Source organism: Pseudorca crassidens, chromosome 1 (assembly GCF_039906515.1).
Source record: "Pseudorca crassidens isolate mPseCra1 chromosome 1, mPseCra1.hap1, whole genome shotgun sequence".
NCBI lineage: Eukaryota > Metazoa > Chordata > Mammalia > Artiodactyla > Delphinidae > Pseudorca > Pseudorca crassidens.
In genome coordinates this window covers 128,643,226-128,659,696 of record NC_090296.1, presented here as the reverse complement: position 1 = coordinate 128,659,696, position 16,471 = coordinate 128,643,226, and the positions used below count along the sequence as shown (strand labels likewise).

The 16,471-nt window shown below is 49.7% G+C and overlaps 1 protein-coding gene across 1 annotated transcript in view; it reads left to right on the top strand.

Moving 5' to 3' along the window:
* The window catches only part of ATP10A (ATPase phospholipid transporting 10A (putative)), a 174,953-nt gene that overhangs the window by 129,554 nt on the left and 28,928 nt on the right, over window positions 1–16,471 (top strand). Inside the window, 7 exon segments of the mRNA XM_067755780.1 lie at window positions 1,351–1,457; window positions 1,838–1,969; window positions 2,973–3,103; window positions 5,539–5,791; window positions 8,855–9,072; window positions 10,447–10,641; window positions 13,095–13,659. Of these exon segments, the coding sequence (XP_067611881.1) occupies window positions 1,351–1,457; window positions 1,838–1,969; window positions 2,973–3,103; window positions 5,539–5,791; window positions 8,855–9,072; window positions 10,447–10,641; window positions 13,095–13,659 (1,601 nt within the window).

Genomic DNA, 16,471 nt, shown 5'->3' with positions numbered 1-16,471 from the left:
CTTGTACCTCTCCAAACTAGCTCTGCTCGCTGGTCAGTGGGCACTGCTAGGAGCTGGTGGGAGGGGCGACACCTGCAGGGATCCTTGGTGACTTCAGAGAAGGAGTTTGGGCTGTGGGTGTGTGTGGGAGGGCTGGGGAGGGCTGTCCACATAGGGTGTGAGAAGGTGGCTTCTTGGAAGGCCCTCCTCTTGGAAGGCAGGTGGCACTGCCTGATTGATGTAGGTTAGGCAGGGCCCCTGCTCTAGTTCTGAAAGCCTCCAGGGCCTCCCCTTGTGACCTATTCGTCAGGCTCCCAGGACCTCATCCACCCCAGTGTGGCCCTAGCACACTCCTGACCAACAGGGGTGAGGGTGCGGCTGCCATTAGTAGGTCAAGAGGATGAGTTTGAAAAGCAGTTGCTTAAACATGGGATATTCTCTGAATCTAAATAACAGTGAAACCAAATGTATAAAATTGTATCATGGAGTTTACCACATTTCAAATTTAACATGCTAATATTTCTAATAATTGTGTGACTTTTAATAAGAAAAACAGAATGTAGGAAATATTGCTGAAATCAATATGATCCCCTTTTCTAGAGAAATATTTGTACCCTTGTGACAACATGAGGTACTGGTGAGGAGAAGTGTTCTCTGTGATGATCAGGACATGGGCAGAGATCACCTGGCAGGGCCTTCCTGGGCCAGCTTTCCAACTCGGTCCCCCAGTTCCCGACTCTGCCCTCTCTAGCTGTGGCCAGACCTTGTGGCATGAAGCCTACAATGGTCCTGGTACCAATTCTGACGTGTGGGTTTTTCCCACACCAAGCTGGGTGTCCCACAGTCTAACTCAATTCTGATGCTATCTACCTGGGGAGAGCGTCAGATCCCACAGGTGACAGGCTCAGTCCTGTGTGTCAGGAACAGCCGGTCTCGAAGACCAAATGTTAGAACAAAAGATGTTCCTAGTGCTCTGATCACTTAGGAAATTACGAGAATTTTAGGAGCTCTGTGCCAGGAACTGGAGTCAAAGACTAAATGTTAGAACAAAAGATTATCCTAGGACTTCTATTTACAAAGGTGTCAGGAGCCCTGTGTCAGGAACCGGGGGCAGAGATAAAATCATATATTTCTTATTTCACAAAGCCCGTGGGCAAAATAAACGAACAAACATCAGGCTCTGGAGGGGCTTCTAGAAGCCCAGTTACTGGTGAGTGCCAGCCCCATCTCAGCTCTTGCAAAGGTCCACTGAGACCCTCCACCCCTCCCCTCCCCAGCCCCGGGTCTAGGCCTTCCTTCCCAGAGCGGTGCTGCTTGAGCTGTGAGGCCATGTAAGCACCCACGTGACACATGCCAACTGTTCCATGACAGCATACACAACAACGGGAAAAAGGCTGGGCTCTACAAAGAAAACCTGCTGCTTCGAGGCTGCACCATCCGAAACACAGAAGCCGTCGTGGGCATCGTCATCTACGCAGGTAGGTGCTGCGTGTCACGTGCTGTCTGTGATGGCATTGGCTCAGCATGGTGGGCTGGCTATTCCTGGACATTGCTCCTGGTTGTTTTGGTTTTTTCCTGATTATCAAAGTAGCATAAACCCATTGTAGAGAACCAGGAAAATAGATGGACGCAAAACGTCTAATAATATCTGGACCAGAAGTGTTCTTAGCATGTTAGCCTATTTCTTTCTGTGCATTTCCCCGTGGTGGTTACATAGTTGAGATTAATTGTAGAGCCTACTTTTCTGACTGAACTTATCCCATATGGATCATTGGATGGCAGCACCCTTTTCCAATCCATGGAGTCAGCGTAGCCCGTCCCTTTCCTGCTGGGCACTGACTCACCGCCTCCCCCGCAGGACATGAGACCAAGGCTCTGCTGAACAACAGCGGGCCCCGCTACAAGCGCAGCCGGCTGGAGAGGCAGATGAACTGCGACGTGCTCTGGTGTGTCCTCCTCCTCGTTTGTATGTCTCTGTTTTCAGCCGTCGGTAAGTGTCCTCAGAGGTCGCGATGAGTGGGCACTGCTGGACAGCTGCCGGGGGCCCCGGCTGGGCTGTCTCTGTCTCCTTCTGACCCAGTGCTCTAATTAACACACATTTGTCACTGGCTTGGACTCAGGGGATGTTTGCATTGGCAAGACCACGTTGAGACGTTTCGATGAATGAGCTCCGCAAACTAGTGTTTTTCGAATTGGCATCTTCTGGGGTGGAAGAACGGCTTAATCATGCCTCCTGTAATGATTCCAATGGAAAGAGTGATACTAACCTGGTGATAACAGGAATCAGAGCAGTAGAAGCACAAATGCTACTATTAGGGACTCTGTGAGAAGAGGGAAAACATTATTTGGGTCCCAAGAAGGGGCTAGCAGTTAGGCTGTGTGCAGCCTGGCGCCCCCAGCTTCTGGTGGCCTCCAAACCGGCATGCTGCTTTGGGAGTGCCTGGCAGGGAAGCGCGTGGACCTCCAGGTAAACGACCTTCACCGTGTCCCGCTCAGCTGCCATCACACACCAGACAGGTGTGACATGGTCTTGGAACTCAGTGGTAAAAGGCACTGGTATACGGGGCATGAAAAGGGCTCTGTCATCATTTAGGTGTGGGGCTCAGTTGAAATAACGTGTGTTGCTGTTGGCTTTTCAGAGTCTGTGAGATGTGAATTTTGAATCTCTAAGCAGGGACAATTACAGGCAGTATTCAGAGCCTATTGAGACTGGTGTTTAGTGAGGCATTGGGAAATTCCTTTCTGGGATTTCTCGTTGGCAGCTACCAGCACACGTCCAATTCCTGTGTTATGACCAGTGGTGCTATTCAGTACCAACGATGGGAAAGGCCGGGGTTGAGGCAGAGTCCAAGTCCCGGGGCCTTCCTTCCAGTGCTCTGATTGTAGTGCCAACAATACCGTGGGCTTTTGCTTTCTTAGGTGGCCAGGTGGGCTCATAAAACCCGATGTACTTGTGTCAGGTGAATGACGTTCCTCTTTGAACTTTGCTACAGGACATGGACTATGGGTGCAGCGCTATCAAGAGAAGAAATCATTATTTGATGTCCCTGAGTCTGACGGCACCTCTTTATCCCCAGTCACAGCTGCAGTTTATTCGTTTTTGACAATGATAATAGTTCTGCAGGTAACAGTACTAAGTTCCATATGACAACTGCTTTACTTTTCTGATGAGAACTTTGAGTCATCATAGTCTGATGAGAACTTTGAGTCATCATATTCTGCTAAGAACTTCCCACAAATTCTGCACCTGGGAGGAGCACAGGTTCATCTGACAAATGTGTTACCTTTTGTTTTCCCACCCGACTTATCTAAAGGATCTTTTCTTGGGTGCTTTTCAAGTTAAAATTCTCCTTTTCTATTCTTAAGATTTTTAGGCTCTGAGGGGTCAGTTTTTCCATCATTGGTTCTGTTTTGTTTTTCCACTCAATTACTTCTTTTTTTTTAATTAATTTTTATTGGAGTGTAGTTGCTTTACAATGTTGTGTTAGTTTCTACTGTACAGCAAAGTGAATCAGCTATACGTATACATATATCCACTCTTTTTTGGATTTCCTTCCCAGTTTCTACTGTACAGCAAAGTGAATTGGCTCTACGTATACATATATCCACTCTTTTTTGCATTTCTTTCCCATTTAGGTCACTACAGAGCATTGACTAGAGTTCCCTGTGCTATACAGTAGGTTCTCATTAGTTATGTATTTTATATATAGTATCGGTAGTATGTATATGTCAATCCCAGTCTCCCAATTCATCCCACCCCCCTCCACTCAATTACTTCTTAAAAAAACCTACATTTTTTTCTTAACATCTTTATTGGAGTATAATTGCTTTACAATGGTGTGTTAGTTTCTGCTTTATTAACAAAGTGAATCAGTTACACATATACATATATCCCCATATCTCTTCCCTCTTGCGTCTCCCTCCCTCCCACTCTCCCTATCCTGCTCATCTAGGTGGTCACAAAGCACCGAGCTGATCTCCCTGTTCTATGCGGCTGCTTCCCACTAGCTATCTATTTTACGTTTGGTAGTGTATATATGTCCATGCCACTCTCTCACTTTGTGCCAGCTTACCCTTCCCCCTCCCCGTATCCTCAAGTCCATTCTCTATTAAGTTTGCGTCTTTATTCCTGTCTTAAACCTACATTTTTATTTCAGAATAATTTTAAGGTTTACAGACAAGTTTCAAAAAATAGTACAGAGAGTTCCCATGTGTCCCTCACCCAGTGTGTCTTAATGTGAGCATATTACATTTCTCTGGTACATTGTCAAAACTGAGAAACCGGGCTTCCCTGGTGGCGCAGTGGTTGAGAGTCCGCCTGCCGATGCAGGGGACACGGGTTCGTGCCCCGGTCCGGGAGGATCCCACATGCCGCGGAGTGGCTGGGCCCGTGAGCCATGGCCGCTGAGCCTGTGCGTCCGGAGCCTGTGCTCTGCAGCGGGAGAGGCCACAACAGTGAGAGGCCCGTGTACCGCAAAAAAGAAAAAAAAAACCTGAGAAACCAACTTTGGTACTTTGTCTCAAACAAAACTCCAGACGTCATTCGGATTCTACTAATCTTTCCACTGATGTGCTTTTTCTGTTCCTGGAGTCAACTTAGGATATCACATTGCATTTTGCAGCATTGGTTATTATTATTATTATTAGTTCCCATGCTTCCTGAACAATTCCCCATCACTAACTGAGAATTTATGCCCCCAAAAGCCTGTGAGAGTGGAGAGGGGCAGTGAGCATCTCTGCCACCCTCCTTAGGGACACAGTGAACAGAAGATATTGGCTTAGCCTTTGCCTGGAAGGGGCGTTCTGCTGTCTTATATCACATGTACTTGAGTTCGTCCTGTAGTAGGTGTTGCATTAACATATACTTAAGTTACCCAGAGAACCCAGTTAGTCTGAATGTGATATTCTGAGCCCATAAGTATCAGTTCAATACTGTTACTCCAGAGATAAAGAAAAAATTAAGCGTTGATTTCATGAAGGTTATTCTTGAATTGTCAAAGCATAACCATGACTGTTCTTCTCAAAGCCTCTCCCCTCTGCTCTGTATTGTACAAAATCACAGAGATTGTCCTTCAGCACAGAACCAGCCACTGAAAAGACTATCTCTTCTGAGCTGTGGGGTTGTGTCTGCGGGACAGGCAGCTCCTGTCACTGGGAGCCCCGGGACAGCCTGGGTGTGAGGTGACTTTGCTTATGAGGACTCTGACTGTGCCATGTGTTTTGTGTTTCTCTTTTCTCTTTTTCCTCTCCTAGCTTCTCTCAAGCACAACTTAGTAATATGAAAACGCTTGCTTCTATACAAGCCATGGTTTCCATACTTCCAGACACGATAGTGGATTTCCGCTCTGCAGTGGCACCGTAGGCTGTCCTAGTTTAAACTCTTTGCCAATATCCTAATACTCTAACAATACTGACTCTAAGCCAACTTGTTTAAGCTCTGAAAGGTACAGTATAGTCCCTACTTACTTGGGGTTGTAGTTATTTGTCGTTTAGATTGGACTAAATCCGCAGTTCTCGGGTCTTCACGGTCATTCATTCTATGTGCCTTGTGTCTCCTAGGTTTTGATCCCAATTTCCTTGTACGTTTCCATTGAAATTGTTAAAGTATGCCAAGTGTACTTCATTAACCAGGATATAGAGTTGTATGATGAGGAGACAGACTCACAGCTGCAGTGCCGAGCCCTGAACATCACGGAAGACCTAGGGCAGATACAGTATATCTTCTCCGATAAAACTGGCACTTTAACTGAGAATAAGATGGTTTTCCGAAGATGCACTGTGTCTGGCATAGAATATTCTCATGATGCAAATGGTGAGTCTGGGGATGGGGGCTCCCAAGCTGGGCAGGACCAGAGAGCTGCTGTATCAGAGTTGCATGCCCATGTGCCTGTGTGTGTGTGCGTGTACACATACACACACACACACAGCTTCAGGGGTTGATGATTTTTGAGGAAGAATAAAACAGAAAGGCTGGCAGAGCAACTCTGGACCAGCATCTATAGAAAAGGCCCCTCCTTATTGCTGATGGCGCCCTGCTTCCTGCACTATCTGCTGTGGTGGGCATCTGCTTAAACACTCATTTTCTGCCAGACAAGCAGAACCAAAGAGGGCAACCTTGAGGAACTCACCTCAGAGGCACCCGGTCTCTGTCACACCAAGAGGCAAAGAGATGTTTCCTTTGTCACGCATCAGTCTCCTTGTTATCAGCTGCAAATTCTCAGCAGGGCACTGGGCAGTTCATGCTGCTTTCTTTCCTCTGGAATATGACCTCCCAGAGGGAAGTGTCACCTCACTTTGGAATTTAGGCAGTCTCTCCTCCCACCTCTCCTTTTCTCATCCTTGGCTGCCTCCCTCTGTCCCCTCTGAGCACATAGGGGAGCCATCTGCTTCCTAAGTCGAGGGGTGCCTGGAGCCAGCTGCCCACCCAAAACAGGAGGGGGTCCCTGTACCACAGAAGTGTCTCTGGGGCCATCGTACCTCTGAGAGAGAGGGCACCTGCTCTGCAAACAGGACTCCCCTTCTTTCCTGGAACAGCATCTGAGAACATCAAAGAAACCTTGCCACAGAAACAGAAGCAAGTACAGAACAGGGGGACAACATGGGGGCATCAATAGGAAGCTGTTCTTTAGGGGCATTTGGTGGGAAAGATCTGCTGGAAGCAAGAGATTTTTGTGAGTTTTATAAAACCAAGAATTATCATGATATCCACTATATCCTCCATGATAAAATGAATCATATTAACAGAAGGCATAGGAATGTGTCCAATTTGTTTAATGTTTTATTTGCCACTCAAAAAAACCGGTCAGGAACAGTGTCCCATCTGCCCACCTGCCTCCCTCTCTGGCTCCTCCCTTCCCTGACTCCCCAGGCTTGTGCAGAAGAGCTTGGGGGCCTGAAAGCAGACCTCATCCTGCTTATAAAGGAGTCAGAGGACCAGGTCTGAAGTCGGCCTTTGAACTGGAACTGAGGCTCTGGGGGCAGAATCCCAAGTAAGATTACAGAAGGATTTTCACAGTTGTCAGATGCTTACCATAAAACCAAAGGGGTCCATCGCCCCCAGAAGACACAGGAAAGCATTGCTGGGGAAGGTGGAAACAGCCAGGTGTCTCTGCAGCATGTTTTAAAGAAGAGCTGTGATCAGTGACTGACGGGCCCCTGGGCGGGCACCCTTCGCAGCTGCTCGCATGGTCCGACCTCTCAGATCTGTTAGTAAAACAAATTCAGGTGGGTTTGACTCTGAGTACTGAGCCCAGCTCACGTGTACCTGAACCGGCTGCACAGACCATGGGCGTGTCCCTCTCTACTTCGTGTCCTGGTGACGGTGCAGGGCCAGGGCCAAGCATCACCTGCTCCTTGTCTCCGTCTTCCCCAAAGAGCCCGAGGGCATCGCTGAGGCCACTGCTGTCTGGTCACAGAGCACAGACGCACCAGCAGCGGCCTGAGGGATGGCCGCTTTCAGGCTAACATCTCATCACTGCTGTGGGAGGGTGGGCGGGCAGATGTGCCCTTGGGAGGCTGACACCGTGCTCATAATGTCCAAGCCTAGGAGCTAGACAGGCCCAGTCCAGGCTTTGCCCTTCCTTGCCATCCACTCACCACCTCACTGCCAGGGGGAAAAGGGGGCAGGTGCAGGAGTTTTCTCCTGGAATTAGGAGCTCCCTGAGGTGGAGTCCTGGGGTTGGCAGTTACCCGGCCTGGTGGCCATGGACAGGTGACTTCCCTTTCCTTATCTCTAAAGAAAAGTCTTCCCAAAGAAGATGCTGAGTTCAAGGCCTGGCCCACAGGACAGACCACACCATGGCATGCCCAGACGGGGGGCCCTTCTCTTAGCCCCTCACACGGGCCACCTCCTGTTAGGATGCCTTGTGTTGCCACCCAGCACCGGGCCTGCCCTGGAAGTTCTTAAGAGTTGCTTGTTTGGAGCTAGTGGTCCCTATGGATAGTCTCCTGTTGCTCACATATGATGGAAGAAGCTGAACTAACTGGGCAAAGCCAGGAACACGTGTTGAGAGCCCTTGTTAGCAAGAACAGCAGCGTGGGTGCACTTCTGTGATTCACTGAGAGCCCTGGAGGCCTCAGGGACTGTCGCTCCACGGTGCCCCCTAAGAGCCAGGCACAGCATCACAATCACCGTCTTCTTCAGTGGAGCTCTGCTTGCTGGTTCTGAACACTGGCGGCATTCTTCCACGCTGTACAACCCCAGGAGGATGTGAGCCTCCCTGCTGCTAAGTGCTTTATCCCCACCTGACGTTGAGCAAGGAGCCCTCTCAGGAGAGCACCGTCAACACAGCCTGAGAACCGTTATTTCTGCTTGACTGCAAGGCAGATGCTCAATGCGTGATCTGTCCTGACAGCCCAGTAAGCAGGTGGCCCTGTGACCCTGGCATGAAGGTCAAAGCCTGGAACCCAGCTACTCTGTGGGCCTCCCAGCCACCTGCCCACCCACCCCATTCACATGGGGGCTCCCCCTGAACAGAGGGGCTGTATGTGGACCCATCTCCACCCACATTTGACTTTTTGTGGGATGGGGTGGCCCCTTTGCCATCACGGGCGGGACCTGAGCTTTGGCATCCCGTGGGCCTGGGTACCATCTCAACCCCCTGCCCCTGCATCCCATGACCTTAACAGATGAGACTCAGTCTTCTCATCTGTGACGTGGGGTTGAGAACATAAGCCCCATCGGGTCCACTGAAGGTGCATGTAAATGAGAACATCCCCCATCCCTCAGTGGAAACCCCTGTCAAACATGGCCTCGCCATCAGAGAGCGAGGGTGGTGAGGGCCCAGGGTGCCCTGCTGGATGCCTTGTGGAACCTAGACCCTTCAGTATCACACATAGCCTCCCCACGATGTCACTTAGTTCCCCTCCCCCACAGCCCGGCGTCTGGCCAGGTACCAGGAAGCAGACTCGGAGGAGGAGGAGGTGGTGCCCAGAGGGGGCTCACTGCCCCAGCGCAGCAGCACCGGGAGCCACCAAAGCATCCGAGTCGTGCGTCGGAGCCAGAGCACCAGGTCACACCGGCGCACCAGCAGCCGTGCCGAGGCCAAGAGGGCCAGCATGCTGTCCAAGCACACAGCCTTCAGCAGCCCCATGGTGAGTCCTGCAGCCCTCCTTCCCGCTGTCACCTCCCCCAGTCACCAAAAGTGTCTGTTCTTCACCGGGGAGTTACCTCTGTTCAGTTAGGGGATGTTTTTCTGTCCAGTGCCTTCTTCCCACACTGCTGTATCTTTTCCAAAACACTGATTAGGTCCCCTTACCAGGCGGGGACTGCCGATGACCCAGCCAAGTGGGTGACAGAGAGGAAGTCTGTCCTGCCCTATGAAATGTGTAAAACATCAGGGCAAGATGACAACTGTGCAAAAGCAAAGTCAGATTAAAAAAAAGAAATTTAATTAGATGAACCCAAATCCATCCTTTGCCTTGTCAACCGCCCAAACATTTATGGACCATTCTCATCCGGCAGGGAAATTTCCAGAAGTACGTGAGTGACAACCTCTAAAAGATCCTTTCACTTCTAAAATTTTTGAAGACCAGAGAGGGAGAATCCGTTTTGTTCACGTATGGTGGCCTCATTCTTTTATGTCCTTCGAAACCCATATAGAAGGTGCCATTTGAATAGAGGTCATCTAGACTTGTGGTCACTGATTGTTGTTGGGTTTACATGGGGCACGTGGGCGGGGAGCTGTCACCCGAGCAGCAGGGAGGCTGTGTTGGAGAAGGTTTTCCTGACATCAATTTCACAATCAATACGGGTTAAGAGTATTTGAAATGTTCCAACTTCTGACCTAGGAAGTTAGTGATTCAGTGAAAGATTTCTGTGCATAGAAGCTTATCAGTGTGTTATTTACATCAATAAAACAGCGAAAAAATGTACCCAGTGATAAAGGAATGGTCAAATAAATTATGGTATGTCTGTTTTTATGCCGTTAAAAATTATGTTTTCAAATGGCTCTTAAAGGCCTGGTAAAGTTGAGGCAATATAATGTTTTTGGGGAAATGGAAACTGCCAATTTATGTATAAAATATTTTGATTAAAAATGTACATGTATAGAAAAAAGACGAAGGAAAGGCAGAGAAGCATGTTTTTTAAAAAGTATATATTACTGTAAGGTGGTGTGATAGAGATCTGTTACATTTTCCCTATTATTCTCTTATTTTTCCAAATCTTTCTGAGTAAGATATGTTAATTTTATAATAATATATATTCTTGGAGGTATTATTTTATAAAAAGAACATGTGTACCTTCTTATATATAAGAATATATGCATTTCATATGTTAGCTGTATATTCTTATACAATCAAGATTATACATAATTTGTAATTATAAAATGACGTGTGTATATATGAGGTGAAGGTCTGTTTACAGCTTCTAGTAAAATCAAGGTGCCTTACATAGTCAAGCACTAAAAAGGACACTTGGCAGGTCACTGGGTCAGACTGACCCTTCGACCCTTGTGTTCTTCCCAGGAGAAGGACATAACGCCCGACCCGAAGCTGCTGGAGAAGGTGAGCGAGTGTGACAAGTGCCTGGCTTTTGCAAGGCACCAGGAGCACCCATTGGCCCACCTCTCGCCTGAGCTGTCTGACATTTTCGACTTCTTCATTGCACTCACCATCTGCAACACAGTGGTGGTCACATCCCCGGATCAGCCACGACAAAAGGCAAGTTCTGGAGCATCGTACTGTGAGCCCGCAGAGCCCCTGCCCCTAGGTGTGGCCCCACTGGTGTCAGTCTTCCTGAGAGGGAGCACGCTTCCCTGTCTTGCAGGAGCCCGGTCGCTCAGCACCACTCTCAGGTTTCAGGGGGTGTGCTGGGGGCTTCAGACGGGGCAGGCCAGCTCAGTAGCTCTGTGGTGACATCCTCAGACTGCAGTGGGCAGGTGCTAGGACTGTGGCGAAGAGGGAGAGGGCAGCCAGCCAGAGACAGCTACTGAGCCCAGGATGAGAGGGGCACAGAGCATACAGGCGTGGCCCAAGGTGGGCAGTGGCAAGAGGGTGGCTGCCCTCCATGCTGACCAGAGCCTCAGGGTCCTAGATTCTTACATGAGAGGGGACAGGATGGGCTGGGGCCCAGACTCTGGTAGGAGCCGCCTGGACTTGCATCCTGACGACACTATAAGCTGGTCCCCTCCTGTGTCTTTGGCACCTTGTCTGGGATGTGGGGGCGGTGGTGGGATTCAGGGAAAGGTCTCAGAGTAGAGTTTGGCACATAGTAAATGTATTTGATGTTAATAAAGGCCTTTAACATTGGCGTTCAGGAAGTGGTTGAGAATCAGTGGGAAGTTACTTTGGGTGGTAGAAACATAGCAACACCAAGTTGGGTTTTGTTTGGGTTAACATCAAGGTTCTCTCCAAAGAGAGTAAGGTTTTATATGTGAAAGGAACCTCTATAACTCAAGCGCTCCTCCGGGTGGACCAGGTGGTGTTGCAGGGGGTGGGGTGCACCTAAGCATGGCTGTGCGTCATGCAGCTAGGCAACTTTAAGTGGATACAAATGAAGGTGTTCTAGGGCTGATGCACACTATAGGTCTGTACCCTGTCACCCCCACTCTCCCAGACCCCTTCCCCTCCTCCTGGGCCTTCCAGCAGGTTCTGCTGGTGAAGCCATTGTTGTGATGGAGGGTGAACAAGGGGCCCCTGCCCTCTCTGCGGCAGCAACATATCTGGCAGCAATGTGACCCCCCTGTACTCTTTGCTCATACCCCACTGGCCTTTGGAGGCCCCAGTGGGCCTGGCGGATCCCAGGTGGACGGGCTCTGACACTCAGAGAGCACAGCCTTGTGCCATCAGCCCTGGGTGGAGGCTGCTTCCTTTTGCAGTTCACCTCTCAGCAGCCTTGGCATCCCTCGTCTGGCCTCTGGGTTCTTCCGCCACCCTGTTCAGTCCCTCTGGAATACTTCCCTGAAGAGGGGTCTGGTTTCTAGGTTAGACCCTACCTGACTGACCCTAGGCATTGTTGCAATTACTGAATAAGCGAGAGAGACCCCGACATGACTGAGGTGTGTGCCCATGGTCACACATGGAGTGAGTTCCATGTAGGGAGCAGAATCCTCAGACTGCACATGAACGTGTCTCTGGATGCATTTCTGTGCCCACCTGTGGGTGGGTGCCATCTTCAAGGGCATTTGGAGCTAGCAGGAGCTCTGGCATGGCTGTCCAAATCTCCCACTTGGATATGTAGCAATATTTAAAGTCAGTAGAAGACCAAAGAAAAAGCACCTTTATCAAAATTGGTCCCATGTGCCTTGTTTTACCAAATGCCTGACGTTTCTGGAGGCTCTTACTACAATTCACAACTTCAGACCCATGGACAAAATTGCAAAGATTAAGGGGTAACTGTAATTCAGTGGTTTGATTGTTTCAACATTTGCTCTAAATCCATTATCTAGCAGAAAATTAAAATAGGTATATTGTATCATCATTAGCATACAGCACTCATTTAAATAATGTGTTGCTTTGTTGCTCCATATTGAGCTTTTTGAAACTTTAACAATTGTATACATGTCGTTTTGTTGTTTTCAGTCCTCTTTAGAAAATACACAATTTATTGTGGTTTTTTAAACATTTGTTTAAGGATTTGGAGCCTGAATTTGCCTATGTATTTCATTTGTTTCGAAAGATTCTTTTGGGTTTGGGAAATTTTGTGTAAATTTAAGTTTTTTATGGACGTAATTCAAAAGAATGTATAAATTGGTCTTTTGTTAAATGTTTTTTTTTAATTGAAAAAAAAAAAAATCCAGGGTTCATGCCAGGCAGTGGCAGGCCCACTCCTGGGAAGTTTCTGTAAAGCCATGGGCCACTGCAGTGAGGGGACAGTCCCAAAGCCTTGGGAACCACAGGCCACCCAATGCCCTGAGTCCATCCCGGGCCTTGGTCATTGCTACCCTACAGTCACATCCTGAAAGAGTGAATATGGCAGAACCTGTGTTGAGGTGAAGAGGAAGAGGCCAAGGGATAGTCTCAAGGAAGAAATGCTGACTCTGGTTGCAATTTTCAGTGGGAAATGGGAAATCCGTATTCAGGCCCCCCTGGGGAAGTGGAGGGCGGCCCTAAGGGAGTCAGGGTGAGGGCTCTTGGGAGACACCTAACCTGTCTTCCGACTACTTCCCTGGCAGGTGAGGGTGCGCTTCGAGCTGAAGTCCCCGGTGAAGACGATAGAAGATTTCCTCCGGAGGTTCACGCCCAGCCGCCTGGCCTCGGGCTGCAGCAGCATTGGGAGCATGGCCACCAACAAGTCGGTGCACAAGTCCAGCCTCTTGTCCACGCTGGCCAACAACGGCACGTTGTTCCAGCTGGAGGAGAGGCTGCGCCCGCCGGCCCCAGGCCTTGCCAGCAATGGCTACAGCAGCGGGGCAGACGGCTGGGCACCTGAGTGCTCAGCACAGGAGCCTGAGCCCGAGCGGGAGCTGCGCTACGAGGCCGAGAGCCCCGACGAGGCAGCTCTCGTCTACGCCGCCCGCGCCTACAGCTGCGCGCTCGTGGACCGACTGCACGACCAGGTGTCTGTAGAGCTGCCCCACCTGGGCAGGCTCACCTTCGAGCTCCTGCACACGCTGGGCTTCGACTCCATCCGCAAGAGGATGTCAGTGGTGATCCGGCACCCACTCACGGACGAGATCAACGTCTACACCAAGGGGGCCGACTCGGTGGTCATGGACCTCCTGCTGCCCTGCTCCACAGGTACCCTGCTCCCCTCCACTAGCAGCTGCCCACTGCAGGGAGCAGTCCTGAGAAACCAGCCCCTCCCTCCAGTGGAGCTTTGCCTCTCTGGGTGGGCTTTTCCTTGTCTGAAGGGTTTGGACTAGAATTGGGGGGAGGGCCCAGTGGATGGAGGGCTTCAGTGCCTGAACCCACCTCAGAAGAATGGGGTTGGGGATTAATGGGGGTGAGGCCTAGCATCAGGTTTAAATCTGGGCAATGCAGGTTAAGAGCTTTTAGATTAGAAGTCCCAGAAGGTTCCTTTCTGCCCTGTGATCGCTTGGACCTTGGGCACCTATGAGGCCCAAGCCATGGTTTTTAGCCCATTTATGGAGTGTTCTCAGGCCACAGCGAGGGCCCAGGTAGTGGGGGCTGCTGGCCTCTGGCCGTCTTACAGCCAAGAACCTCCATCGTGGTCTCTTTTGCACTTGACTTCCATGTAACTTTCAGGTTGAAAAAGAGGGGTTCATATACCACTGGTGTAGAGGGTGAAACTTTGTTTAGCAGAAAGACTTGTACCTCTTTCCAGATACAAATGCTTCTGGGACTTGGAAGGGGGAGGGCCTGGGTCCCCACTAGTAAACCTAGTCACCCCTCCCTCTGTGCCCAGAGGACAAAAGAGGTCACATCTGACCTCCAGGGGGGAGAAGCGGGGTAGATGGCAGATGGCAGATGGGAGAGGGACCACTGCCTGACCCCCACAGCCTCCCTCTCTTCTATATCCTGGAAACAGCTCTGGGTACCACCTGTGGGAAATCCTTACGCTGGATATGCCCTTCTGGGGCTCTGGAACGGAGCTAGGGGTTACCACTTTGCTTCCCACAGTCCTCTCGCCGTGACCTCAGTGCCTCAGAACAGGACTCCAGCTCCAGTTAAGGGAAAGTGCACTGGTGGATCTCTGCAGACAAATCCATTTTCCTGTCACAGAGCTATCGCCTCCCAAAGGCAGCTGAGCGAATTGCAAATGCGTCTTTGAAAGCGGTTTGCATGGCCTTTCTTGAGGGTGACCTACTCCAGGGCAGGGTTTGCCTTCCTACCCGTGTGTTGGTTCTAGGGTGGATGTAGAATCCAATTTACAGGCTGATTTTGCATTCCAAGGGCCTCCTTCATTCTGAAATTTGATTTTGCATCCATGCAAAAGAAAAACAGATAGGTATGGCAATTATCTGAGAAGATTTTATTCTACTGCAAAAATATCACCTTTATCCTATTCCACAGCCTTGTATTAAAGATAGTTTAATGGACCGCTGTGTTTCAGACTTTACTACATACAGTGGGTCATGGATAAGGTGAAAAGACTGGACCAGCTCTAGCAAGCAAGGGTGGGATGGGATGGCAGGAGAGGCTTACCCCCACCCCAGAGAGAGGGCAGGGAGTCTGCTGAGCTGTTGCAAGGGACACGAGAGCAACCAAGAAGGCTGCAGCAGTGGCCACGCTTGTACTTGGCTGGCAGTGCACTTTTTTTTTTTTTTTTTGGCAGTGCACTTTTAAAAATGAGTAGAAAGCCTCAAATTTCTAGATGAAGCACAAACAAACAAAACTTCTATCACTCAGAGTCAGCTTCAAGGTCAAGGGGTGAAGGGAGCCCTTATGCAAGCTGGGGAGCTTCCCAGACCCCTCCACCTGGTCCTGGGAGGAATTAACTACAGGTGAGAAAGAACAAAGCCATGGAACAGACAGGTTCAAAGCACAACATTGCCCAAACCGTGACATTGAAGGGGGCACCTTAAAAATAAGCAGTTTGTGTAGATCTCTGCCTTCCTCTGGGAATTTCCAAGCAGTGTGCACTTCAAATAAGTTTGAATCGGTCAGAGCTACATGTAGACACCAGGCAATTTAAGATTCAGGATGTTCAGAGCCCCCAGTGGTTTCCCAAGAAAGGGGATGGCTCTGGGGTAATCCTGAAGTTATCCACAAGTGACACCCTGACATTGTACATAAATCATTCAACTTTCACTTTGGAGGTGGGGTGGGCAGGGTATGGAGCAGAGCAGGCTTGCAGATGACCAAGCTGCTCTACCTGTGTGCAGGCGATAAAGTAAGGAGGGCACATGGGTGTCCAACATCTTTCTTCAAAGAGTTCACAACACTTTTACCAAAAAGGGCACGAGAAGCCTAAGCTGCTGGTAGATGGGGAATGTGTTGTATTTTTGGATGTGCCTATGTCTTGCCTGCCCTGCCACTAGCTTGTGTGGGGTCAAGTAGAAAGCAGGGACTCTACCCCACCCATTACCTTGCAGACCTTGGTTCAAATCCCAAGTCTACATTTATGGGCTGGGGTCACCCTGGACAAGTCACTCCTCCTGTGCCTCAGTTTCCCATCTGTACAAAGGAAATCAGGCTTCTGACCTCACAAGAAGCCCCTGTCCAAGCTCCTAGCACAGTGCTTGGTGTGTTATAGGCATAAAGCATAAGCTGGGTCCCTTTCCCTTCTCTCTGGTTTCTTTTCCTTAAGATTCACTTGCCTGAGGTTCAGTCCTGTGCCATTCTGTGTGGTTTTCCTTCCTTCCTTCCTTCCTTCGTTGGGTATTCATTGCTGCACGTGGGCTTTTCCTAGTTATGGTGAGCAGGGTCTACTCTTTGTTGTGGTGTGCAGGCCTCTCATTGCGGTGGCTTCTCCCATTGTGGAGCACGGGCCCCAGGCACATAACCTTCAGTAGTTGTGCCACATGGGCTCAGTAGTTGTGGCTTGCGGGCTCCAGAGTGCAGGCTCAGTAGTTGTGGTGCATGGGCTTAGTTGCTCCGCGGCATGTGGGATCCTCCCAGACCAGGGCTCGAACCCATGTCCCGTGCA